Here is a 27647-nt window from a genome sequence, read left to right as displayed (position 1 = left end):
AGGTGCTCTCCCTACTCCCTTTACAGTCCCGACTACTGCTGATCCAAGGCCTAGTTGTGTCCAGGTTGGACTACAGCAACGCCATTTATTTAGGAGCCCCGGAAACCACTCTCCAAATACTACAGAAAACCCAGAATGCCGCTGCCCGGCTGCTCACGAATACCCCAGCCAGAACATCAGCCAAACCCGCACTGAAAAAACTACACTGGCTTCCGATCAGGGAAAGAGTGAGATTCAAGGCCCAATGCCTGGCTCACAAAGTGCTTCACAACGCGGGCCCACCAATTCTTAACAACTGGATCACACCCTACAGACCGACAAGAGCGCTTCGATCGGACCATGAAAATCTTATTGTGGTTCCCAGGGTAAAAAAGGCCCGCGCAGGAGGTCGCCGCTTCTCAGTCCACACAGCGAAACAATGGAACGCGCTCCCCTTGAAACTTAGATCAGAACCTAACCTCCTGCGCTTCAGGAAATCTCTTAAAACCTTTCTTTTCCCTTAAACTACGTTCACCCCCGTACCTTCTTCTATCAGGACCACGAGGTTTAGCGCTGGGATACTTTTGGGTGACTACGCGCTCTATAAAAACCTAAAATAAAATAAAATAATGCTGATGACCTTGGATAATCTGGTTTCAGCGCTCCCTGCCCTGGAGATATTTGACCTCGCTTTGGGCTTCTGAGTCAACATTGCTAAATCTCGGGCTCTGAACTTATCTCTATCTCCCGTGCTGGAAGTCCAACTTGCGGAGTAATTCCCTATTCAATGGGCTAAGTCCACGGTCCCTTACTTGGAGATCCGCCTGGCCTATACCATACAAACGACATCCTTGCTTAACTACCAGTCCTTATATAGATACATTAAATCTGAACTTGCCCGTTTTAAACCCCACCCTATTTCCTGGCTTGGCAGAATCTTGGCCATTAAGATGACTATTTTGGCCAAAATTCTCTATCTGTTTCTAACACTCCCCTTGGCACCCCCGAAAGGGCACTGGGGCCTCAGTATCCCGAATCTTCAGCTATATTTTCAGACAGCCCAACTAAGGTTCCTTTTTGAGTGAAACAAGAGTGAATCGGAATGACACTGGCTTTTTCAAGACCGCACACTGGCTGTCACCCCTCTATGGAGGATCCCCTTCTTGAAGAAGGCGCATAGACCCTCAAACCTTTACCTCTCCGATAACGAAAACGACCGAGGGCGCCTGGTATCGGGTAGCACTAGTTACAGACTATTGTCCTTTCCTTCTCCTCTGACACCCCCGTTCGACAACCCATTTCGGGAATTAACTTCCCTAAATACCTCCATATCTTGCAGTTACCTGGGCTAACCCCCACCACCCGCACTGAGATGGCCTCACGCGATGGACTCTGATAATGCTGTCGGTGCAATTTTGGGGATGCTAGCTGAGCGTTTTGGGAGGGAGGGAACTGGGGTGGTGTATGTTTTAGTTTGTTGTTTATATATATATATATATATATATATATATATATATATATTTATTTTATCTGGCAAGTAGGTGCCGGGAAAAAAGGGAGGACCCAAAACATGTTTTCCCCATTCATTTTCCCATAGGAACTTTAGACACAGCGATAGCCTAAACCACTGAATGGATTTACACCAAATTTGGCAGAAAGCTAGATGTGGGTCCAGTCAGGGTGCTTTATGTGTTTTAGTGTAAATTTGTGCACAGGTTTTGAGAAACTAATGCTCAAAATCTTTGTTTATCTAGGAAAGCGGAGGCTCCACCGATTCCAACAGATCTCAAACTGAGATATGATTGGCTGTCACCACCTCAACCAAGAAGTGGTGACATCCATTTTAGTACCCGGTTTAGAGTCCTTAAAAATACACTAAAGAAAGGCACCAGGGGGCAAGGTAGGAACACCCTGACTGGCTGCTCTCTATGGGTGGGGGCAATGCCAGCTCCCGCTGGATGCGGGGAGCCGTGTGGGGCTCTCCCTGCCGCCTCCAATGATAGTGTGGTAGGTGCCCTGGGTGGGCACCAGGACACCCACCCTTTGTTGGCTGAGCCCCCGGGAGGAGGTCCCAGGGACCGAAATCGTCCCAGGGTGGAGGGCCATGTGCCCCTTTGCATATGGAGCTGTGAGCAGGGCTGCGTGTCCCCCTCCCCCTTAAATATGTTGATGGGCCCGACGGATGAGGTCTCTGGTGCAAAAGGTGCCCCAGGGAGGGGGGGGGGTCACATTCCCCCCCACCCCCCTAAAAAATGCACCGGGGTTGGGGTCTCTGGGCCCAAATTCTGCCCGGCAGTGGGACCACATTCCCTCCTCCCCTTAATTTTTATTAGTGGCCCTGGGGGATGGGGTCCCCAGGGTCTATTAAGGTTCAGAGAGGGGAAGACGCTTAATTTTTAAAAACATTCATCCGGTATGGGGTCCCCAGAGCCCTACAATGCTCGGGGAGTGTGGCACCCTGGCCCCCCACCCTTTTAATTTCAATAGTAGCCCTGGGGATCCTAGGGACAATCAAAGCTCAGGGAGGGGAGCCATGTGGCCCCGCTCCTTTTAATTTATTTAAATGGCCCTGGAAGATGGGGTCCCCAGGGCCTTATAGGGCTCTGGGATTGGGCTGTGCAGTCCCCCCCTCTCCTTTTAATTTTAATAGTAGCCCTGGGGGATGGGGTCCCCAGGACCTAAGGAGGCTCAGAGAGGGGGGCCACGAGACTCCTCTCCCCTTTAAAATATATATGACCCTGGGGATGGGGTCCCCAGGGCCATGATAGGTTCGGGGAGGGCCCCCCATCCTCTTATTAAATGTTTTAAAAAGGCCCTGGGCCTAACCCCTGTGTGCGGTGTAGGATTGGCTGCCTTTGGGGGGTTGGTGTGAGAAAGTGCCATCTTTCTTGCAAGGTATGCCCCCACTTTTTGCTGAATTGCTGAATGTACTTTGACTGAGTGTGCCCTGGACTCCTGCCAATCAGGTGCCCAGGGCCTATGTTCCTTCCCTAAAACAAACCAAACCCAAATTGGCAAACCCTGGCCACATGTCAGCCCCTGGTAAATGGTACCCTAGGTACCCAGGGCTTTGTGACCAAGGAAGGCCTCTAAGAGCTGCAGCACTCTTTGTGCCACCCTTAGAGGCCCTGTACCCTTACACACACACACTGCCTTTGCAGGCTGAGTGTTTGGGTGCAAGACAAAAACAAAGTCGACATGGCACACATCCCTGTGTGCCATGCCCATCACCTACACTGCCATGGCATACATCAGTCACCCCTCTAGCTGGGTGCCTTATGCCAATGGTGTGGGCACAGGAGCAGGAGCCCTGTGCCCCTACAGTGCCCAGGTCCATTCCTGAGCCCTGTAAATGCAGTGCTGCCATTTAAGAATACATGGTGCTGAGAGCTCGTCAAACACGAGCTCCACAGCACCATAAGGGCAACACTAAAGACTGAAAAGTTTGGTATCAAACTTCTCAGCACATTAAACCCACACTGATGCCAGTGTGGGATTTAATGTACCCAGCACCCCAGAGGGCATCTTAGAGGTGCCCCCTTAAACCTAACCTACAAATCCACGTCTGCTCTGAGGCTGCCTAGGCTGCCACCCAGCAGACATGTTGCTGGACCCCCTGGGTAGGAGAGCCCCTGCTCTCCTGGTCCTGCAACAATGCACATCCTGGGCGAGGTGCTAAATCTCCTCCCCCAGGATGGGCAGGCGGAAGCTTCAAAGGCATGCCACCTCTGTGAGCTTCCCCAGGCCCCTGCAACCCCCCACTCTGGCGGGAAGCTTTGGCCGGAAACCCCAAATAAGGACAGGGGATGTGCCAGCCTGCCAACCCCACGCCTCAGGTGGGGGAGGCGAGGTGAAGCACATCTCCGGGCTCTCGCCATCTTGAAGATGGGGAGCCCTACCCTATCCGGACTAGGCTACTGCCCCCTCCCACAGGAGAGAGGCAGGATAGGGGGTGTACCCACCCCAGGACGGGGACCCATTGGTCCCTGCCTTTCACCTACCTGTAACGCCCCTAAATCTAGTATTTAGGGGCACCCTGAACCTTCCTTCCCTAGATTCCAGATTCAAAACTACGAAGAGCAAGAAGAAAGAAGACCTGCCCTGCAGCTGCTGAAAAGAGGAAGACACCAACTGCTTTGGCCCCAGCCCTACCGGCCTGTCGACCCTCGAACCTGCTCCTGCTCCATCCCGGCATCTCTTGTGGCTAGCAACCTCACCAACCCCGGAGGACCTGGCTACCTTTTGGCTCTAAGCCCCTGGGACTCCCATGAGTAGAGGGTCTACTCAAAACCTATCTAACCCCTGGCAGCAGCCCGGAACCGCGAACCCAGCACACTCTGCAACAGCCAAGCCTGGCCAGTGCCGGAGTGAACAAAGACCCTGAGGACGACCCCACGGTGACTGTGACCCCGAGTCTGGCACCCAAGGACCTCCCTCGACACTCCTGAAGAAGCCTGCAGCCTCAGAACAAGTTGCCCCCCCAACTGCGATCAACAGAGGGTAAGATTTCCCGACACCAAAAGACACCCCTGCACGCGGCGCCCCACGGCCCCCTGTGCCCAATCCCGGGGTATCTACCTATCCTCCAACTACCCAACTTACCTCTCGAAGTGGTGGTGGCACCTGAAGAGTCCTCGTCCCCGAGCTTGCAGTCTTTTTCTAAACGGGAGATTTCCTATTGAAATCAATTGAGCGCCCGAAGGCTCAAAAGCCCTCTGCACCCAGCCGCCCGAGTGGCCCTGGCAGTGAAAACTCTACTCCTACCTACATCCCCACTTGCCCTGAGTAAGTGACCAGGAGCCCAGCTCCCACGGCCGCGTGGCTTGCCAGTCAGCAGCCACCAACCAAGGCCCCCCTATCCCTCATAGGATAACATTGGGCCTAATTCTCTCTGCCCCCGGCCGCCCTAGAGCCGCTGAGGGTGAACCAACTGTACCTACCTGACTCTGGGAGACCCCTGAGTCTGTGCCCAGAACCTCAACTCTACCAGTCGAGTACTTACCCTTAAACCGCAAACTCTATTTTCCTCATAGGGTAACATTGACTGGCTTTTGCCTGAAATTTCTTCTAAGTGTGGACTTTTCAAATCTTAAAATATTCACCAAAAATCAGCTGAGTGAGAAAAACGAAAGTACTCACCTGCTCTTAGGTGAGCTCCCAGTGCTGGATCTTGGTGCCCAGCACTGACTCAGAAGAAATTTCACAGTCAATGGTTTCCTATGGAAGAAAATTGAGTTAAGGGTAAGTGCAGTTGTAAGTATTTTTCAAAGTGTCGATTTCTGCAATCTTTAAATATTCTTAAAAAATCGTAAAATATCTGAAAACGTAATTACTTACCTGTTTTGGATAAAGGTCCCAGTACTGAGTCTAGGCACCCAGTACTGGATTACAAAAGTAACGAGAACCTACTGTACCTGTAACCTGAATTTTCCTCCATAGGTAATCATTGACTGTTTTCTCTGAAATATTTTCTAAGTGTCAACTTTTAAAATAGCTAAATATTGTTTAAAAATCATTACAGTAATTGAGTCGACTTTCATCCCTTGATTCTGAGAACTGACCCAGGACTGAATCTAGGATCCAGTCCTGGAATTCCAAAAGTAATCTGTTGCAAATAACTTGAATTTACCATTGAGCACAATGTATTGTTGTGTTTAAAAATAGAGTTGCCTACTGCAACAACTTGTAACTGTTTACAAAAGTCTATTGCCTATTGCAAAAGTATTTATATGAAACATCTCCTGCTGAGAAAGTATATTTTAAATCCAAGTGTTGGTTCTAAAATAAAACAAGCATATATTTTTTATATATAAACCATTGGCCTAGAGTTCAATTATTGAGAGTGTGAGACCGTTTGCTGACTGAGTGTGTACAACAAATGCTTTACACTGTCCTCTGATACTGCCTTACTGCTCGACCAAGCTACCACTTTAGAGAGTAAGGTTATATCTAACTTTAACCTCTGTCAACCCTTGGGGACTGTGGACTCTGTACACCCTGTACCTATTAAGGAACAGTATATACAGAGCCACTTTCTCACAGTTGGCCCCTGCCATGCATGAGCAAATGCCCTGGGCAGCGTGATGTTAAAGGCATGTAGGGGTCAGACACACAAATGCACAATAAACAAACATATCATCCGTACATTGATTATTCAGTGTATGTTATCATTTGCCTACAATGGTTTCTATGATCTGGCCTAGATCGAACACCTATGTATGTAGACCTTAGAGTTTGGGTCGTATTGAATTTGACATCAGTTCTTGACAAACGAAAACTGCAAATGAATCAATTGATAACATGGCTTCTGTTGTGATGGATTATAATGTCATGGGCCGCTATGGCATATTTGAGTTGATAAACAGTTTTCAAGAACTTGAAGAATATAAACATACAATTTGATAGTATTTGTTCTATCTTTTTTAATTTTTACACTATAGCGGTATGATGAACTTTGTTTCTAAATTCCTCTATGTGATCATGACTTTCGCTAATACAATATGGGGGAAACATCATCATTGAATTACATGTTACTGAATAGTACAATACAAAAAAGTTTTATTTTATTTTGTGGACTATCGATTTTCTTATGCGCGGTTTGAGTGTTTTTAGTTGAAAGAATTGGAAGTCTGTCATCATTGTTAAATTGATATATTATGCACTGGATTCTGGTTAATTTATGAGCTCAAGATCCGGTTGGGTCGAAGAATGTCAGTTACTCTACTGGACAATAACATTTGGAAGCAAGTTGATGCTCCGGTGTGGCTTGCTTCATTTCCTTTTGAAGAAATAAGTGGAAAATAATTATATTATGTAGGTCTTGGCTAATGACAGTCCTAAAAAAATATTTTCTGGGTTACAGATTGGTTAAACACTTGTAGTATCTGACTCCATGCACACACTCTAGTATAAGCCACTTACGGTTGACACATCCCAAAATGACACTGGTACCCCCACACACCCTAGGAAGAACCTTTTATTTCTGTAGTAGGGGATCTCTGTGTATAGTCATAATCTAGGGAATAGTGGTCCCTGCCATTATGTGGCTTAGAACAGGATACTGTGCCTTTAAGAAAACTTTCCAGATTTCCAGAACTTTCCCCAGTATCCCAGAATGCCCAGCAGGTCCCATTTACTTTCAGTTCTTTTTTCCGGCTCCTGCTAGCAGGACCCTGGAGCATTGAGCTCTCCCCTTTTCAAGGCTTTTTTTGAGATTTTGGCAATTTTTGTCATTTTTTCTTGTGCTTAGTAGCTGGTACTGTCAACATGCCTGGCTTGTTCGACAAGTGCCCGGAATGTGGTCGAAAGAAGGCTAAAACTGATCCACACGAGGTGTGCATAGGTTGCCTTCCCCAGTCCCACGTGCCTGAAAGCTGTACCATCTGCCACTCGTTCTCAGCCAGGACCCTGAGGGACAGAATGAAAATCAGGCTTCAAGTTCTGGAGGAGAGAAGACTGAAGGCACCAGGTGGGTCTGGAGGGGCTGATTTGGCCCATACTGAGGCTCCTGGGGGGCTCCCCAAGGGCAGGAAGACCAGTAAGCGCTCCCACTCCCCGTCGACGTCGACGCCCTCGTCGAGGAGGATGACCACCGTCTGTTCGCCGTCTCCCCAGGGCTCTGGGGAGAAGCGGCATCGACGATCACCGTCGAGGGACCTGAATAGGCCGCCGTCGACTACATCGGCGTCGTCGGCGACGACGCCGTCTTCGGCCCCGTCCAGCGGCCGTCGTCGAGATCGGACCCGTCGTCGGCATTCGCCGTCGATGGATCGCCGTTCGCCGTCGATGAAGAGGAGAAGGAGATCGACGTCGAGACGCTCGAGGTCGCCGTCGAGGCGAAGATCGCCGTCGAGGCACAGGTCGCCGTCGAGGCACAGGTCGCCGTCGAGGCACAGGTCGCCGTCGAGGCACAGGTCGCCGTCGAGGCGAAGATCGCCGTCGAGGCGGTCGCCGACGAGGCGGTCGCCGTCGAGGAGAAGATCGACGTCGAGGAGAAGATCGACGTCGAGGAGAAGATCGACGTCGAGGAAGAGAGAGTCACCGGAATCGGTGTACTCGGTGGTGTGCACGCCTCCTCGGATGCCTCCATCGCCGCCTCCTCTCCCGCCTCTGCCGACTCATCCACCACCTCCACCAACGCCGCCTCCTCCGCCACCACCGCCACCTCAACCGCGGACACTGCCTCCGCCGCCCCAGCCTCAGTCGCTGCCACGCACTCCTGTGGGTCCGCCGCCGGTTCCCCCGCGGTCGGTTTCCCTTCCAAGGTACCGGACTCCACCGCAGGGGACCCCGAAGCCACGACGCCCGCGGTCGCCTGGACCGGCTAGACCGGCGGACAGGCCGAAGCCGAAGAGGTCGCGCTCCCGCTCTCACAGGAGGAGAAGGTCACGGAGCCGTGGACGGTCCTCGTCGGACTCAAGACGACGCCGTAGGAGGTATAGGTCCAGGTCGCACACGCGCTCCTCGGACAGAGACCTTTCCCCGCCGCTGTCGGACTCCCCGGGGACTAGGGTGTCTCCGGTGGACGACTTGGTCTCGTTCCAAGAGGTGCTGTTGCGAGGGGCTGCAAAGTTGGGTATCACGGTGACGGTTCCAACACCCACGACATCCGTGATATTCGAGACGCTTCATAAGAAACACCTGTCTCGCCCCCTACTGCCTCTTGTACCAGGACTGGTGAAACCCGCGTTGGAGCTGTTCCTCACTCCCGCGACGACAAAGGCCGCTCCCTCCAGGCTCATGAAAAAGTATAGGGCCCCGGAGTCGGATCCTTCCTTTTTGAGAGTGGACCCGAAGCCGGATTCGGTGATCGTGACGGCGGCAAGAAAACAACATGCGACCGCCCCGTCATCCACGGTTCCGCCTGACAAAGAAAGCCGCTGGCTGGATTCTGCGGGCAGGAAGGTGTGTGGGACCGCCGCCACCACCATGAAGGCGGCGAGTGCAGGGGCTTTGTTGGGCCGTTACGACCGGGCCCTGTGGGAGTCCCTGCAGCAATATGCAGACCTGCTGCCACGGGACAAGAAGGAGGACTTCTTGGAAACAGTGCGCGAAGGCATGCTGGTTTCGAACCAAACGATCAGCGCAGCGGCGGATGTATCCTTATTGGCCGCCCACGCCTATTGTCATGGCGTCCACCAACGGCGTCATTCGTGGTTGCGCCTGACGTCCCTCAAGCCGGAGGCGCAGCAAAGAGTGGCCAACCTGCCCTTCTCGGGGGAAACCCTGTTCGGGAAGCATGCGGACGATGAGATGGCCCGCATGAAGGCGGAGGCGGAAACCCTGACGGCCGTCGGGTTGGAGAAGGCCGAGAAGAAGAAGCGCCCATTCCAGAGGAGGTTCGGGTCTTCGGGCAGAGGGCGTGGGCAGGGCTCGGGACAGCAGCAGCAACAACAGCAGCAGTTCCGCAAGCCCTTCCAGAAGCGACAGAGGGGTAGAGGAGGCCAGCAGGCTACTACCACGACCAAGGGCCCGGCCGGGTCTCGGCCCTGAGCGGCTACTTCCCCCTCAACCGTTACCCACTCCAGTGGGGGGAAGCATTCCATTTTTTCCGGCAGAGTGGAGAAAAATTACTCAGGACAAGTGGGTGCTGAATATTGTTTGCAATGGATACAGTCTTCGGTTTATCAGCCCGCCTCCAGCGATTCCGCCGGTCAGCTCTCGATTCCAGCTGAGAGAGCTCCAGGCGGAGGCAGACATCTTGTTGAGAAAAAAGACGGTAGAAGAGGTACCTCTGTCTCAAAGGGGAAGAGGTCTGTACTCCCGGTTCTTCCTCGTTCGCAAGAAGGACAAGAACGAGTTCAGGCCCATTCTGGATTTGCGACAGGCAAACAAATGGATTCGCAGAGAGAAGTTTTGCATGCTATCGTTGCACCAGATTTACCCTCCGCTGCAACGGGGAGACTGGCTCTGTGCCATAGATCTACAGGATGCGTACTTCCATGTGCCCATAGCACGGAAGCACAGGAAGTTCCTGCGATTCCAAGTCGGCGCCAATCACTATCAATACACAGTACTGCCATTCGGGCTAAAGTCTGCGTCCAGGACTTTTTCGAAGTGCATGGCGGTGGTGGCGGCACACCTACGGAGGAACAAGGTGTTTGTCTACCCGTATCTGGACGATTGGCTGATCAAGGCATCATCCTGCGCGGAAGCGCAAGAACACTTCCGATGGACGTGCGAGCTCCTGCACAAGCTGGGGTTACACGTCAACATGTCCAAATCGGTCACGACTCCGGTCCAGTGCATACAGTACCTGGGGGCCTCCATCGATATGCGGTCAGCAAGCGTGTCTCCTTCGGAGGAGAGACGGTTATCACTCCTTCGGAAGGCTCAGGACCTCAGGACTGCTCCATCGACGACAGTGAGGAAGGTGTCTTCGCTGCTGGGATCGATGGCCTCCTGTATCTTCCTCACGCCTCACGCTCGGCTACACATGAGACCACTGCAGGAGTGTTTGGAGGATCAGTGGGATCAGAGGACAGGCTCTTTGGACGACGAGATACGACTGTCGCTGCATGCTCTTCAGTCTCTGAAGTGGTGGTGTTCGGCGGAAAACCTCCTCAAGGGGGTTCCCTTCCACAAGGACATTCCCATGACGAGTGTCGTGACGGATGCGTCTCTCCAGGGCTGGGGAGCGCATTCCGGGGGCTTGCAGATTCAAGGAAAGTGGTCTGCTTTGGAATCGACGTACCACATCAATTTCCTGGAACTCAGATCTGTCTTCCTGGCACTGAAGGCCTTCCTTCTGTCCTTCCAGACCAACTCGCAGCTGATACAGACGGACAATACAACTACGATGTATTACCTCAACAAGCAGGGGGGGTCGAGATCGCGCACTCTGTCGCAGGAGGCGCAGGCGATCTGGCGCTGGCTGCTGGCCAGAGGACTGACGATTATGGCCACGCATCTGCCAGGGGTGCAGAATGCTCAGGCGGACGCCTTGAGCAGGCTGATTCAGGAAAACCACGAATGGGTCATAAACGACGAAGTACTAGGAGAAGTCTTCGCAAGGTGGGGGACTCCAGACGTAGATCTGTTCGCCACCGCCGAAAACAGCAAATGTCGAGACTTCGCATCCAGGTACTACCAACGGGGGACGCTGGGGAATGCGCTATGGATCGATTGGTCGAACAGCTTTCTGTACGCTTTTCCACCCATTCCCCTGATTCCGGCAGTGCTCATCAAGCTGTCCCAGTCCAGGGCGCGGATGATCCTGATCGCCCCGGAGTGGCCCAGGCAGTGGTGGTTCACGGACCTACTTCACCGGTCTCTCCTTCCTCACATGCGGTTGCCGTGCAGGCCGGACCTTCTCACGAAGTTCGGGGGGCGGATGGTGCACCCCAACCTCTCGTCTTTGAGTTTGGCGGCATGGCTCCTGAAATAGTGCAATATGGCCATCTGAATCTACCAGACGATTGTATGGACATACTGAAGGAGTCTAAACGACCTTCCACTAGGACATCCTATGCTTACAAGTGGAAGAGGTTCTGTATCTGGTGTAAGTCCAAGAACTTTGATCCGACGACATGTAAGGAAGATGTCATCCTTCCATACCTTCTACATCTGGCGCAGTCGGGCCTTAATTTCCATTCCATTAAGGTTCATCTGGCTGCTTTGACTGCTTACAGGAAATGCCCTTCACAGACTTCCTTCTTCCAGATCCCTGTGGTCAAGGATTTTTTGGAAGGCTTGAAGAAAGTGTTTCCTCCCGTCAGACTTCCCTCGCCTTCCTGGGACTTGAATGTGGTGCTGTCCAGACTGATGAAGGAGCCTTTTGAACCCATCCACAAGGCTTCGTTGCAGCACCTATCCTGGAAGGCGGCGTTCCTAGTGGCCATTACATCGGCCCGCAGGGTGAGTGAACTTCAGGCTTTATGTTGTCAAGAACCTTATACTGTATTTCATGCTGCTAAGGTTGTGATGCGTACTCACCCTAAATTTCTTCCTAAGGTTATCTCTGATTTTCATGTCAACCAGACTATAACTTTACCTACGTTCTTTCAGAATCCCTCTTCGCCAGCGGAAAGGTCTCTCCATTCCCTGGATGTTCGGAGGGTGTTGAAATTTTATCTGGATAAGACCAAGGATATTCGTAGGTCTGACCAATTGTTTGTTAATTATGGCTCAGTCAGGACTGGTCTTGCGACCTCTAAGCAGTCCATTTCTTGGTGGATTGTATCCTGCATACAATTGTGTTATCAAAAGGCTAATAAGACCTTAGGGGGTAAACCTAAGGCTCATTCCACCAGGGGCAAAGCTGCCACGACGGCTTTGCTGCGTAATGTTCCGATTGCGGAAATCTGCAAGGCGGCCACTTGGAAGTCGGTCCATACCTTTGCTGCGCATTACTGTCTGGACTCGGATGCCAGGGCAGATGCTCAGGTTGGGCAGGCTTCGCTGCGAAATTTGTTCGCACAGTAGTGGGTTTGTCTTGTTTGTTCTCCACCGCTGTTGTTGTGTGGGGATGGGCTTGCCATTCTATTCACTAGATTATGACTATACACAGAGATCCCCTACTACAGAAGGAGTAGTTTCTTTTCTGTAACTCCAGTTCTGTAGTAGGGGTATCTCTGTTATAGTCATAAGCGCCCGCCCTCCTCCCCGGTGGAGAGATATTTATTCATATGAAGAATGCTACAGGTCTGGCGTGCTACGCCTTCAAAAAGAACTGAAAGTAAATGGGACCTGCTGGGCATTCTGGGATACTGGGGAAAGTTCTGGAAATCTGGAAAGTTTTCTTAAAGGCACAGTATCCTGTTCTAAGCCACATAATGGCAGCCTATGGGGCTTGTCTGTCCACTCCTTCCTCTCTATCATTCCAGAGGATTTTGCTGGTAGAGGCAGGGTTTTTTCCTATGTGGAGAAAAACTAGACAGGCAGTGCTGTTTGTGGATGTTGGTGGAATTCTAGTTGAAGTACTGGACAGTGTAGCCTGTGGGTATAGGCTGCATTATCTGTCTTTAAATTAAATTCTCTCTTAAAGGTGTATGCAGGTCTGCATGATTTGTCACCTTTTAGAGATTATTTTTTATTGCTCCGGGGTCCACGCACATGGGCGGGACTATTCCCTAGATTATGACTATAACAGAGATACCCCTACTACAGAACTGGAGTTACAGAAAAGAAACTACTCCTTCCCTGTACACTTTTACTTTTATTGAACTTGTGCTCTTCTTTGCACTTTTTAATTAGCCTCTCCTTTTTATCCTGGCAGGTGTCCCTCGTGGTTCTACGTACTCCCCAAGCATCCTCATGCCCTCAGTCTTTGGCACCATCTGTCTACTGGGCACTATTGGGAACTCAGTGCTCATCATCGCTGTGGTGCAGAAGTCCAAACTGCGGTGGATGAGTGTGCCGGAGATCTTCATCGTCAACTTGTCCCTGGTGGACCTCCTCTTCCTCCTGGGCATGCCCTTCCTCATTCACCAGCTTGTGGGCAACGGCGTCTGGCACTTTGGCGAGTCCATGTGCACCGTTATCACTGCCCTTGATGCCAACAGCCAGTTCACCAGCACTTACATCCTGACTGCCATGTCCATCGACCGTTACCTGGCCACTGTCCACCCCATCTCCTCCGCACGGTTTAGGAGGCCCTCCACTGCGGCTCTAACCATAGGTCTATTGTGGGTACTCTCCTTCACTAGCATCACTCCAGTTTGGCTCTACGCTGGCCTCATCCCCTTCCCTGGTGGTGCCAAGGGCTGTGGGATACGTTTACCAAACCCAGAGCGTGACATCTACTGGTACACCCTCTATCAGTTCTTCCTGGCCTTTGCCTTGCCCTTCCTGGTGATCACAGTGGCATACCTGCGCATTTTGCACCGAATAACCTCAGCTGTCGCCCCAGCCGCCAAACGCAGTATTCAGCAGCGCAACCGAAAGGTGACCCGCACGGCCGTGGCCATCTGCCTGTTTTTCTTCATCTGCTGGGCACCGTACTATGTCCTTCAGCTAAGCCAGTTGTCCATCAGCCGGCCCAGCAGGCTCTTTTACTATGCCTACAATGTTGCTATCAGCCTGGGCTATGCACACAGTTGCCTCAACCCCTTTGTCTACATGGTGCTCTGCGAGACCTTTCGAAAAAACCTGGCTCTGTCAATCAAGCCAGCACACCAGGCCACCCACCTTCAGACACCAGATGATGAAGATGAAGGGCAGCCATAACGCACCCAACAATCAAGCATAAAAGCAGTTGATGGTTATTTTCTCGTCCAGCCCACCATATTGTAGGTGAACTAAGAGGCCAAGAAGCTAGAGAGACCAAGAAGAAAATTAGACATTTGCATGGTTTAGCAGACTGGAGTTTGTGTGTGATCCCGGAGCATGTTGATGTGAGCACGGGAATACCTAATATGTTCACCTTATTTTTAGGACACAGAACATTCTGAGGAAACCATGGCTTCATCTTAGAAAGCTGCAAGAAATACAGGTTTCGACTGAGCACTGTTACGTGTGCGGCCTTTGAAAGACTGAAGTGTAACCCCCTCCTGGGAAGCAATGGATTGTCCTGAGGCGTTCAACCGTGTGTGTTGAGGGTTCAGCGACTCACTTTTGGGGAGGTCCCGGGAACGGTCTGATACCCGGACTTTTGTACACGAAAACCTGCCATGGACAGTGGGTCTTCAGTTCCCCGAATGAAACGGATTGCTATGGGTACACAGGAAGCTAATTAATTCCACGCCGCCTCACAGAAAGAAAAAGGCTGCACCTGCTTGTGTTCTTTCTTGTTTTTTGTGTATCTTTTAACGCTCAAGGTGACACTTTGCTTCAGAAAGATAACATTTGCATGTTTTTTGGTTCTTCTGGGCACTTGCAGTGTTTCTCGGACTCTCTGGCCCAAGACAACAGACGGAAGGAAGCCTGTGAGATATATTGATCGGGGCAGAATTTGAAGGACACAGCGGAACTCCGGCCGCGCATTGAATTCTGGGAAACTGAACTGGTCGCTTACCTGTCTGCAAGTGCGTCAGGATTCTGCCAATGTATAAGGTAATAAAGCAGATATTTTTACGATTTAAGACTTTATGTGAAGAAATTACCCATCTATAAGCCCGATTCACGAAGGTAAACTAAGACGAAAGTCTAAATTTACGACTTTCGGTATTCACAAAGGGCATTGATGAGGAGTAATGTGAGACTTTTGTCTCAGTTTAACTTAATTTTTGTCTCAGTTAGATTTAAGACCAACACTTATGTTAAACTGAGACAAAAGTCTAACTTTACTCCTAGTAAATGCCCTTTGTGAATACCGAAAGTCGTAAAGTTTAATTTTCGTCTCAGTTTACCTTTGTGAATCAGGCCCAATGTGTATAGGAGTACAGATGTGTATAAAAGCAGAATGTATCTGTGTACGGTAGAACTACAGATATTGCTTGTATCTGTTTGCACAGTTACATATATAAATTATGCTTAGATCAGAGTTTCCATTGAAAAAAATAATGTTTCATTTGCTTATACCTTTGGACTTACAAAGTAAGAGAGTTACCCCAGTTAGGCCAGAAGGGACTGGGTAAGAAAGTTGCACATAACAAAACAAAGTTCCCCTCTGTGCTTCAATGTATAAAAGGAATGTCAATCCAACAGCAACCACTGAACCAAAACCTTCCCTGTTAATGAATCATATAACAAAAATACATATAAATAAAACATTTATTGTATCAAATTCATATTAAAACATAATATATTCCATAAAAACATTTGTTATATTATGGAGATGGATTTGTCCTCGTGAATGATTTTTAGCATAAATTTCAAAATCACATCACCATTTACATATCACTTCAAATTACTTAAAAACAGATGTGAAAAATCATTCCAATACAATGAGTGGGTTTCCTTAGGGAAACTCGCTCTGGTAAAGATACCAATGAGAGCCCTAGCCACTGCAGGAGCAGTAGTATTTGTAAGGGATATTGCTTCAGAGTATATGGTTGCGTGATCCACCACCACCAGTATACATCTGTTTCCTGATGCTGTTGGAGGGTCGTCTTGGGGACCAACATTGTCAACCCCTACACTTCGAAAGGGATCCCCAACCACTGGAAGTGGTATTAAGGGCTACCTGCTTTGCCACTGGCTTGGCAGGTGATACAGGAGTTCCAAACCTCCTTACACTTCTGGGACATACCTTGACAGTACAAGTGGGTAACTAACCTAGTCCATGGTTTGACCACGCCAAGATATCCAACTAAGGGGATGTCATGAGCCAAAGTGAGTAAGAACTCTCTATACATGGGAGGCATTACTACTCTCTCAGTGGCACCAGGTTTGTGGTCTCTGGCCTCAGTGTAAAGGAATCCTTCCTCCCAATAGGTTCTGTGGCAGCCACTGACATCTCACTTTTCCTGATCAGCAGCTTGTTGACACAGGCATTCAAGAGTGGGACAGGTTCCTCTTCCCTTGGACAGCTCTTCCCTAGAGCCCCCCCCTCAATCTAGGAGCTCTGCCATATACGGTCCAAGTTCCTGGGGTTCAGCTCCCACTGGGGCTGACAGGGCTTCTCCCTGAGGAGAGGGGATCTGAGCTTGTGGCTGATTTGAAGCTGTTTTCCCAGACTTCCCTTTTCTCTTGGAGGTTTGGGCCATTCTTCCAGGCTCCAACTCCCTTTTCACCCTGGGCTTTGCATTGTGCTCTTGTGTTTGCCCATACCCATTCAGGTATACCCATCATAGCTGCATGAGTCTTTCTATTAGGCTCAGCCCAAGCTGAGGTCTCCATATCATTGCCTAGCAGACCTTCAACAGGAATTGCAGAGGATACCACCACCTACTTTTGGCTTGTAACCCCTCCCCATTCTAAGGACACCATCACCATGGGACAGAGTTTAGCCAAATTATCATCATTGAGGACTGTGACGGTCTCATCAGTCAGGTATTGTCGTGTGGATACCAGTTTGTCACTCACCCTGCACATGTAGCCCTCCGAGCACAAACTCTGGTCCCATTTATATGAGGCTGTTGTCTATAATTTTCCTTGTTAATGGGCACCTACATCCTCCCCACCCTCGGAGACTACATTTGCTTTGGTGAACTCTATGACATGGTCAGGGCTCACTTGGGATCCCATCTGAAGACTTACCACTGCAATTACTGCAGGTGCACTAGAGAGAGTTTTTTCTCAGGGACAGCTAGGGTCTTTAGTTTGGGGCCCATTGACCTTGCAATTAAAGCACCAAGCCTTCTTAGGACCCCAGTTCTTACCCTGGTACCCACCCTTAGGCTGAGTATTTGCTCAGGGCCCACCCTCCAGAACAGGTTTTTGGGTGCCTTGAGAAGACACTTGGTTTTTGTTTTTCAACAGGTCACAATCTTTCCATTCGGAGCGCTTATCAACCCCATACTTTTGGTCACCCCTACCATCAGTTGTCTTGGTTACCCTTGTCTTGACACAGGGGTCTGCCTTCTTCCCCAACTCTTGAGGAGCAAGAGGACCTAGGTTTACCAGGTACTGATGTAATTTCTCAGGAACACAATTACTCAACAGATGCTTTTTCAAAATAAGATTATAAAGCCCATCATAGTCCTGTACCTTGTTACCGTTCAACCAGCCATCTAATGTTTTCACTGAAAAGTCTACAAAATTGCCCGCGTCAGCCTCTGGGTTTTTCCTAGTCTCCTGAAACCTCATCCTGTATTCCTAAGTTGTGAGTCCTAAACCCTCAAGCAGGGTATCATTCATGAGATCATAGTATTTTCCTAATTTGGTGTACAGGGCCTATCCCTACATTTTCCTGAAAACGGCTCCCAGAGAAGAGAACCTCAATACGTTTGGCTGAGTTGCCTCATTTTACAAGCCCTCTCAAAGACTGTAAACCAATTGGTGATATCATCACCCTCTGTGTATTTGTGGACAATCCCTTTGGGCATCTTGGGTTCAAAAGCTTATTTTTTTCTTCCTATTTATTATTTTGCTGCCACCAGAGATGGATCCTAGGCCAATTCAGCTCTTTCTAATTTCTATAGCTCAGAGTTTAGCCTCTAAATCTATCCTCTTGACTAGCCTTTGAAGATCAGCATCTTCACTCTCTAAGTCTTCTGGTGCACTACCGGTAGTATCACCAGTGCTGTTGTTTTCCGTAGGACAACTGGTGGAATCATCGTCTACATCATCCACTTCAGGGTCCTCTTCTCCTCCTTCATTAGGAGCTCCTTCCTCGGCCAGGGATCCAGGATTTTCTTCAAGCAGTTTTTGCAGGTGTGCCTTATTGGGTCTAGATCCCATGGGAAGCTTTCATGCTTAGCAGAGACTTAAGTCGGTCCAACGTAAGTTTCCCGTAGGGTCCCAGGTTGAGCTCCTGGGAAGAACCTGCCTCAGACATGGAAATAAGGTAGTTTAGACAACTTTTTTTTTTTTAAACTTCCAAAAATTCTAAGTACTTTTTAAAGGCTTAACTAACTTAAATGCTTTTAAAATTCTATATCGTTGCTCTGTGGGACTTAACACTAGGCACTAACAACTAGGGTTTAAACTATTTAGAAAAAATCAAAATCAGTATGATCAGTTGCCACTGACTGTACTCCTAGGCACTGGAGTACATCTGTACAGTAAGCGTTAAGATGTACAGTAAGCATTTTGTGGTTTACGGAACAACGCACAGTACATCAGCAATCACCTCCAAGGTCTCTATTGCCGTGCAAGGTCAGCTGCCCTTCACTTCATGATCTCTGCTTTTTGATGATTGTTGGCCGTGATACTGTGTGTAACATGCAAGTCACAAATATGAACTGCACTAAGGCAGACGTTACCTTCTGTTCTTGAAAGGTGAGCAAAATAACTATAATGATTTTACTAGGTAATTTTGGCTACACTCGTTAAAGGAAATTGACACATTTCATATTTGGAGGCCTTGTTCATGTATGCCCGTATTTACACAAAGGAGTATTGTGCATCAGCTGCGGGTACTTGGATGCTGCATCTGCCTGGGGAACACTTACCATCTGGCCTTGGAATGCTGGAAAACATTGACATTAACATTGACAAAGTCAATAGCTCTGCATTGCTGAGACCTATTGGCTTTGCCAATGCTTGTTTACATTTAACCCCTGGAATGGGCACATAGAGCTAGGGGGTCAGGAGGTGCTCTCACATTCTTTTATGGCACTTTTTCCCCCTAGGACATAGATTCCAAAATCTGCTTCATATAGTGGGACCTGCAACAACATCTTTTGAGTTACGGACAGCTGATCAGGGGGTTTAGGTACACACAAGGCAAGCTTTAAGACGGTGCAACAGGTGCAGCCCCACCTGGCGCTGAGCTCGTGGTGGGTGTTGTGTTTAAAAATAACTGATGGTTTTAAAAGCACCTGCTGCAGAGCTCCTTACATGTCCAGCAGTAAAAAATGTCAAGCTAACTCTGGTGATTAATGTATCTGCTGGAAAGAGATCTTTTGTCTAGTGGCAGATCTGACTCATCATAAAGTAGCACCGAGGGTTAATATAACTGCAGCAATGGCTGTGTACCATGCAGATCACAGAACTATATTTTATGTGAATAGCTCAGTGGCTAACTGCTTTGGTCACAGAGATCCTTTAGTTTCATGCAATTCATAAATTACAAGGAGTTGCATACAAACTACATGATATAGGTTAGAACTTATATTTTTCCCCAGTCTTTCATTATCCTAATGTTGTTAAAAAGTAGCGGTGGGTGTAACTCCTCTAATTCCGTGTAGCATAATCACGTGGAATTGCCTAAGAATTCCACAAGATTATGATTAAATTATGCAAGAAGAAGAATTCTGTGTTTAGCGCTGTTCCCTAGCGCAAAAATGTCCCCTTGCGTCCAAAATGGATGCAAGGATGTATTTTGCGCTAGGAAATAGTGCTACATGCAACAGAACACAATTGGCGAGTGTGAGCTTGAACTTGCTAAATGTGCTCTTGGAATAGGATTTCACCCCCAATTTATGACCAGCATTTAATGCGAGGATGCATTTTGCGCTAAAAAAACAGCACTAAATGCAGCAGAAAACAAATAGCAAACACTTAGGAGTCCTGATATACATATGTGAAAATGCATTGAAGAAACTTTACATATGTGTACCTGGCCATTGCCATTCATAGAAGCCGAAACGCGTCTCTTGTGTCTCGGGGTCGTGGGTGACCCAATAAAGTAAAAGAAGCCGTATACCGACTACTGATGTCCGTGCCTTCTTCATGGGAGTTCCTGTTGAAGTATGGTGGTTGTTTTATATATATATATTTATATATATTTCCACTGACAAAACTAGGGTTAAATAACGTTATATTTAATCATGTGATCAACACCTCACATCAGCGGTCAAAACGCGTCAAGGACGTAAGGTGAATGCCTTTTACATTGATTCATTTGAGAATGAAACCTGAATAAATGCTAACTTTGAAAATACTTTACCTGTGTTGAGAGGTCTGTTCCTGCAGGGTGGAAGCAGAGATTTGCTTTCTGTCAGGACTGCGTTGAGTGTGTGTGTGTGTGTGTGTGTATATACATGCGTGTACATATATGTGTATGTATTATCTACTGGCGGTCGCCAGTAGATAGTTATAGTTACAACCTAGTTTCCATAGGAAATCTCAAAATTCTATTTTGAATAACTTTGGCGCCGGTTGACGAATCCTCGCGAAATTTTCAAAACTAATGGGCGCTCCGTTCAGCTCCTACCCTGAAAGTCTTGGGGTGATTCGTCAAGCAGGGGCCGAGAAAAAAGGGGGGTACCAAAACGCGTTTTCCCCATGCATTTTTCCATAGGACCTTTAGACACAGCTACAGCCCGAACGGCTGAACAGAATTACTTGAAATTTGGCAATAATCTTTTTGCGCTTGCCTTGGAACCCCTGGCGGAGTGGCTGCGATGGGAGCCTTCCATCCGTGGTCTCCGTTGGACCCCCGAGTATGAGGATCGCGTATCCCTATACGCTGATGACATCCTTCTGTACCTAGCCTCCCCACGCAAATCACTTATAGTCCTAGTTGATGTTTTACACTCGTTTGGTCGTAACTCCGGTCTCGTCATCAATTGGGCTAAATCGTGTGTGTATGTTCTCTCTGGGGAGGCTCCTATTCTCCCGCGGGGCTGTCCAATCCAGATCGCCCCGCAGGGATTTCGGTACCTGGGTGTCTTCATTACTCTGGACCCGGAGGCCCGGTATGAACGGAATCTGCTCCCCCCCCCTCCAGCGTCTGCGGGTAGATGTCGCACGCTGGCGGCGCCTGCCGCTTTCGCCGCTCGGCCGGGCGGCATTGTTCAAGATGATGTCTCTGCCGCGTTTTCTGTACGCTTTGCAGAACACTATGGACTTGGTCCCGGCGCGCTACTTCCGTGAGGTGGAGAGTCTGCAACGCCGCCTGTTCTGGGACGGGAGGCCGCGCATTGCTCTGGCTAAGCTGACGCTCCCATGGTTTGACGGGGGGATCGCCCTCCCGGATATTAAACGGTACTATTGGGCCTCCCAGCTCGCTGCCATTAACCATGGCCTCTACGGGCCCGCCTTAAACCCGGCTTTTGAAATGGACAAGATGCTCCTGCCAGGTGGCGACTACAATCGAGCGCTCTATTCTAGCGCGCCCGACGCTCGTCTGACGGGCCCCACGCGTGTCATGGTGCAAGTCTGGCACGCGGCCAATGCAGCTATGGGGTGGAAGGACCGTTTGACCCGGGCATCACCACTATACGCGTCTGAGCGGTTAGGTTCCCTGTGGACCTCTAAGGGCTTTGAGAAGTGGGACATAATAGGTATCAGTAAAGTGGGGGATCTTTGGACGAGGGGAGGATTTAAAACGTTCGATATGCTGCAGACGGAATTTCAGTTGCAGGGCAGTGAATACTTCCGGTATTTGCAGGTCCGTCATGCGCTGGGTTCCGTCTTCACGGACGTTGCCTCCATCCCGGAATATTCCCCCCTGGAAGATAGAGTGCTGGATGGGCACGTCCCGGACAGCACGATCTCACTTATATACAAAAAGCTGATAAACGACCGCTCGGGCCTGTTGACTGCCCTTCGTGCGGCTTGGGTTGCCGACGGGCTGGAGTTGGACGACGAGGACTGGACCTCCGCGGTGGCCTCCCCGAAGGAGGTGGCCATACCGGCTCGCCTTCGCTTCGTCCAGCTCAAGATACTCCACCGGGTCTACATGACGGGGCCAAAGCTTCTTCGTATGGGCTATGCCGGAGATGGGTTATGTAAGCGTGGGTGTGGTGCTTTGGGGACTTTTTTGCATATTTTGTGGGAGTGCCCGGAGGTAGAGGGGTTCTGGCGTGGTGTACATGAGGTGCTGCGTCTGGTCACGCATGTGGCGCTGTTGCCTGAAGCGAGAAGATGCCTGTTGAATGTGTGGGAACCGACTGATTACTCAGCGCCGCAGACGTGGTGGGTGACTCTGGGATATATGGTAGCCAAGCGTGATATTGCTCAACTGTGGGGATCCCAGAGGCCCCCGACGGTCTCGGCCTGGAAAGAACACATGGACTGGTGCATGTTTCGCGAAAAAGTGGTGTATGTGGCGAGGGGTAAGCCTGGGACATGGGTGAAAGTATGGGGCCCCTGGAACGCCTACCGAGGGGGTATCTGCGCGCCACCGCTGCTGCCTGATCCCTCGCCAGCCCCATCCCCTTAGACGACTCATTCCCCCGCTGCCGGGCATTGGGTTCCCCCAGTCCTCGCTTTGCTCACTTCCCCCTCTTCACACTTCTGTGTATAGTTGGGATCCCCCCTCTTGGGGAGCACGTGCTGCTATTTTTGATTGTGGGTTGCCTTGTGGGTGTGGTTTTAATTTTTGTTGTTCTTAATTTAAAATGAAACCGCATAATGGGGCCTGGATGATGTGGTTTTCGACATGGTTATCTGTTGAGAAATGCTCCTCCTGTAATACCACGTGTTCCATGAATATATGTTGTATGTTCCTACTATTGCTAGCGGCCGGCCGGAAGGTTGTGGGCCCATACTTGTATACTTTTAAGACCTGTAATAAACGGTTTCAAAAAAAAAAAAAAAAAATTTGGCAATAAGGTCAAGGAAGTGCCTTTTGCAGGTCTGGTGTAAATCTGTTCAGTATTTCCTGAGAAAATAGCATTTAAAAGCATATATATATGTGGGCGGAGCCTAACAACACATCTCATCCTGAGATCTGATTGGCTGTCAGCACTTCATCCAAGAAGTGTTGGCAGCCATCTTGGGACCAATATACATGATAGCACCTCATTAAAAAGCATTGCAGTTAATAGAATGTTTTAAGACTTTAGTTACATTATAAATCATTTGTTGATGGTACCATACTCATTTTAGGAATTGTGGTATGTTCTAAGGTGATTTCACCATGTGAAAAAGCCGTCTGCTGGGATATCATGATTGAGAGAAAAATATTTTCTCATGCTTTTACCACAGAGGTTTGGAAGGTGATCCAAAAGCTAAACTGAGAGCTTATTTTCTGTAAATTCACATTATCTTTCTCAGTCATGTGAGAATGAAGTCTGACATTCTCAGTAAAACATGTACATCCAACAAGGGCAGAGACTGTCAGTTGATTCCTTTGTGTTCTACTGCAGCTTCCCAGAGTGTTCCAAAGAACTACTAGAGCGCTAACAGTCCTACTTATGATAAACGTATGGCACACCTGAAGCCATCTTGCTTGGATTAAAGTGGTAACTCTTAAAACATTTAATTTAAAAAGGAACATAATGAGGGGGTTAATTTTTCCATAAAAAGTATGATTAGTGCTGCAGAAAGAAAAATTAGGGCACATTTTGAGTGACTTCTCAAATCTTCCTCTATTTCATTAAAAAATTCTGACATGCAGACTGAAACATGCACTTTCAATACCAGCAGCAGTTTTCCCTGGTGAGCAGTAGCTTTACTACAGTGATCTAATGAGCAAAAAGAGTGCTAACATTCTGAATTTATGGCAAATGTGTGACGCATCTGAATGCCTTCTTGATGGAATCAAAGTAAAAAACTGAAAGTATTTCCTACTGAGGAGACTGCAGTAAATGAGGAAATTAGGAAACTTCATAACAAATAAGTCTCCCAAGATGGCCACCAGAGACAAAAGAGCCCAAATGTAGCCCAAATATCACCCAGATGTAGCCCAAGTATAGCCCAATGACAGAATGTCCCAGAATGTTCTTAAAAACAACTAGAGCGCTTACTGTCTTCATTATGACAAAAGTATGGCAAACCTGATGCCATCTTGATTGGAATAAACTGGTAACACTTAAAACATTTAATTTAAAAAGGAACACAATGAGGGGGTTCATTTTGCCATAGAAATTATGATTAATGCTGAAGAAAGAAAATGAGGGCACATTTTGAGTGACTTCTCAAATCCTCTTCGATTTCATTAAAAAATTCTGACATGCAGACTGAAACATGCACTTTTAATACCAGGAGCAGACTTCCATGGTGAACAGTAGTTTTACTACAGTGATCTAATGAGCAACTAGAGTGCTAACATTCAGAATTTATGGCAAATGTGTGACATATCTGAATACCTTCATGATGGAATCAAAGTAAAAAACTGAAAGCATTTCCTATTGAGGAGACTGCAGTACATGAGGAAATTAGGAACCTTCATAACAAATAAATCTCCCAAGATGGCCACCGGAGACAAAAGAGCCCAAATGTAGCCCAAAATCACCCAGATTTAGCCCAAATATAGCCCAATGACAGAAGTGTGCAAAACACTTATTATTTTGTGTTTTTGCAGTGTTATATAGTGCAGACTTGTCAGGTATGGGAGTGCTTTACATGAGCATTGGTTACATCACACAAGAACAAATTCATTTTGGTTGTAGACATGGGGAGACTAAGTGATTTGACCAGAATATCAGAATGTCGAGCTGAAGCAGAAACTTCAACCTGGTTCCCCAGTTGCAAAGTCTGCAGTTCTGGAAGTAACACCACATCCTCTCCCCTAAGTGCAACATTTAATCAAGTGGTCAACTGGATAAAAAAACATAAAGATAACAAATAATTTAAAAGTGCTTTGTCGCTATTTGAAAACTCAGAAAATATGTCCTTATTTTAGTCTTTTAGAGCACTAACCATAATTTTGATGCCAATAAGACCGCCTCATATATGTAATTTCTAAAGGAAATGCTCTAGGTATTACAGTTTTGATTACATCAAGATGATGTCAGGCGTTCCACACTTTTGTAATAAATATAGAATGTTAGCAATCTAGTTGTTCATTAGGATACTGTTGAGAGGCAGAAGCCAGGGGCACGGACTCTGAAAATTGAAGGCAGGTAGGAGGGTGCAAAGGCAACAATGTAACCACACTGAGCAGGCAGGAAGGGCCGTGGAAGCACAACAGACTATGGAGGGCAGTGGAAAGGGGGGCAGGGGCAACAAACCAACAATACAGGACTTGCAAGAGAGGCTGTGGCAATGTAATAGACCATTGTGGGCAGAAGGAAGAGGCAATGGTAGTACAACCATACATGCCAACAGACCTGATTCAGCCAGGAAACGTCCAATGTTTTTTAAGCTCAAATGGGCTTTATTTGATCTGTCTCCTGTCTACAATATCCTCTTTTTCAATGTAACTCAAAGGGGAAAATCAATACCCCAGTGTTTTTTCAAAATCTCCCTCTTACCAAGTTCAAAATGTTCGCAAGTATGGTACATTGGATCATGGAAGGAAATGGGATAGGGACATGGACTTGGATAACAGAGGACAGGAGGGACATGGAGAGGTGCACCAAACTGACCCTGCAGGGCAGGCATCAGGGTTTGCAGCAGCACAATACACCACACAGGGCATGCAGGACGGGAGTGCAGCACAACAATCCATAGAAAGCAAGAGGGAGGGGACAGGACCATGCACATGGACAACAGAGAACAGAGGGGCAAGAGGCAATGGTAGCTAGCTGACCATAATGGACAGACAGGAGAGAAAGCTGCAGCATAACAGACCATAAAGGGCAGGAGGGACGGATCAGGGGCATTACAATGGAACAGACAAGCCAGGAGGGAGGGAGTAGGGGTCTGCACATGTAAACAGAGGGCTGGGGGCAGGGCAGGAGCAGCAAGATAGCCATGGAGGTCAGGCAGGATGGGCACTAGAAGCAAGACACACCATGAAGAGCAACTGTGAGACTGTGATGGCATACACACAGACCATGGAGGGAAGGTGGGAGGGGGTCAGGGGCAGCTAACTGACCACACAGGGAAGGTGGGAGGGGCCATGGCAGCACAGAAGACCATGCATGGCAAGTGGGAGGGTTAGTGGCAGCACAATGGCTATGATGGGCAAGAAGGAGGGTGCAGGGGCATGCACACAGGACGATGGAGGATAGAAGGGAGGGTCAGGACCTGTGCACAGACAAGAAAGTTCAGGGGAAGGGGCCTCACAACAGACCACACGGGTCAGGCAGGAGGAGCAGTTGCAGCACAACAGACCAGGGAGGGCAGAATGGTGTGGCAGTACAATGGACCATGTAGGACAGGAGGAAGAGGATAGGGGCATGGCATGTGGACAGGCAGGGTGGAGGTGGCAGGGACGAGGTGGCAGGGACAGGTTACAGTCATCTGACGATGCTACGCAGGTGGGAGGGGAGTGGCAGCTCAACAGAACACTCAGAGTAGATAGGAGTGGCAGGTCCATGGGACATGGTGGGCAAAAAGGATGGAGCAGGGGCATGCACAAAGACATCGGAGGGCAGGGGGAAGGAGAATAGGGGCAGCAAGCTAAGCACCGAGTTTAAGCAGGAGGTCAATGATGGGGCATAGAATTGGGCAATGGAGGGCAGGAGGAGTGGACTGGTACATCATACTAAATTGAGGGCAGTGGCAGCACATCAGACCATGCATGGCAGGAGGGAGGAGGCTAGTCCATGGATTCACACAACAGAGGATAGGGAGGAGGGGGATGGGGCAGCAAGCTAACTGTTCAGAGAAGGCGGGTATTAGGAACTTTATTGTTTTTAAAACATTGTGTCTGTGCGAACTACTTAAAATATGAACAAGTATGCAGCATAATCTCACTTTTATTCAGGAAGAAGAGGACGTTTGTGACTGTGACTCCGGGCTCACTTGGCAGAAACACCCCCTGACCCTCCACCCCCTATCGCAAAAAGTAATGCCCGTTAATAGGGTAGGTGAACACAGTGTTATATAGAACATAGTCCTGAGAGCACGATTGAAAATGAAAACTAGATATAGTGTATGGTATAAACTATGCCCCAAAAAGTGTGATATAAGATGAACCGGGCGTGAAATATAATATGCAATACATTGTGCGCAATGACAGATTCATTGGAGAGCGCGAGATAGCACAGGCACTAGTGCCTGCTATGCGATATGCGCCTTGGAGTGTAATATGCACAGGGCAGTGTTGTGTAACCTAACTAGTCTCTAAAGTTGTAATATAAAATATGTGCTGGGGAGTGTAACGTTGCATATGCACTGTGACAAAGATATGGATCCCAGATTGTAATATGTATGGCATAGCACTGTGCGTTATAACATAGGCATCGAGGAAGGCACGTTAGATGGGGCAATATAACCCGTGCGAAGACAAGTGTGGCATGACATATTCACGGGGTGGTGTTACAGTGCACATGGGCTAGAGAGTGTCATAGCATATGCACTAGCTAGTGGAATACAACACAGAGGTGTGTGGCACTCGGCAGGCAATGGTGGGTGTAACACAGCATTGGGCTCTGTCAGGAGCGCGCTGTGACTCTCAAGTG

General features: G+C 48.7%; 1 protein-coding gene across 3 annotated transcripts in view; it reads left to right on the top strand.

Annotated features, from left to right (window-relative positions):
- MCHR1 (melanin concentrating hormone receptor 1) overlaps positions 1 to 27647 on the top strand; it is a 76749-nt gene that overhangs the window by 32562 nt on the left and 16540 nt on the right. For all 3 annotated transcript variants that reach the window (XM_085601072.1, XM_085601071.1, XM_085601069.1), the window contains exon 2: positions 13196 to 14970. In XM_085601072.1, the coding sequence (XP_085457198.1) occupies positions 13234 to 14145 (912 nt within the window). In that variant the 5' untranslated portion in view covers positions 13196 to 13233 and the 3' untranslated portion in view covers positions 14146 to 14970. The remainder of the gene's footprint in view (positions 1 to 13195; positions 14971 to 27647) is intronic.

This window comes from Triturus cristatus, chromosome 4_2, assembly GCF_964204655.1.
Source record: "Triturus cristatus chromosome 4_2, aTriCri1.1, whole genome shotgun sequence".
Classification (NCBI taxonomy): Eukaryota; Metazoa; Chordata; class Amphibia; order Caudata; family Salamandridae; genus Triturus; species Triturus cristatus.
Note: the sequence above shows the minus strand (reverse complement) of the source record. Positions and strands in the feature narration are given on the sequence as shown.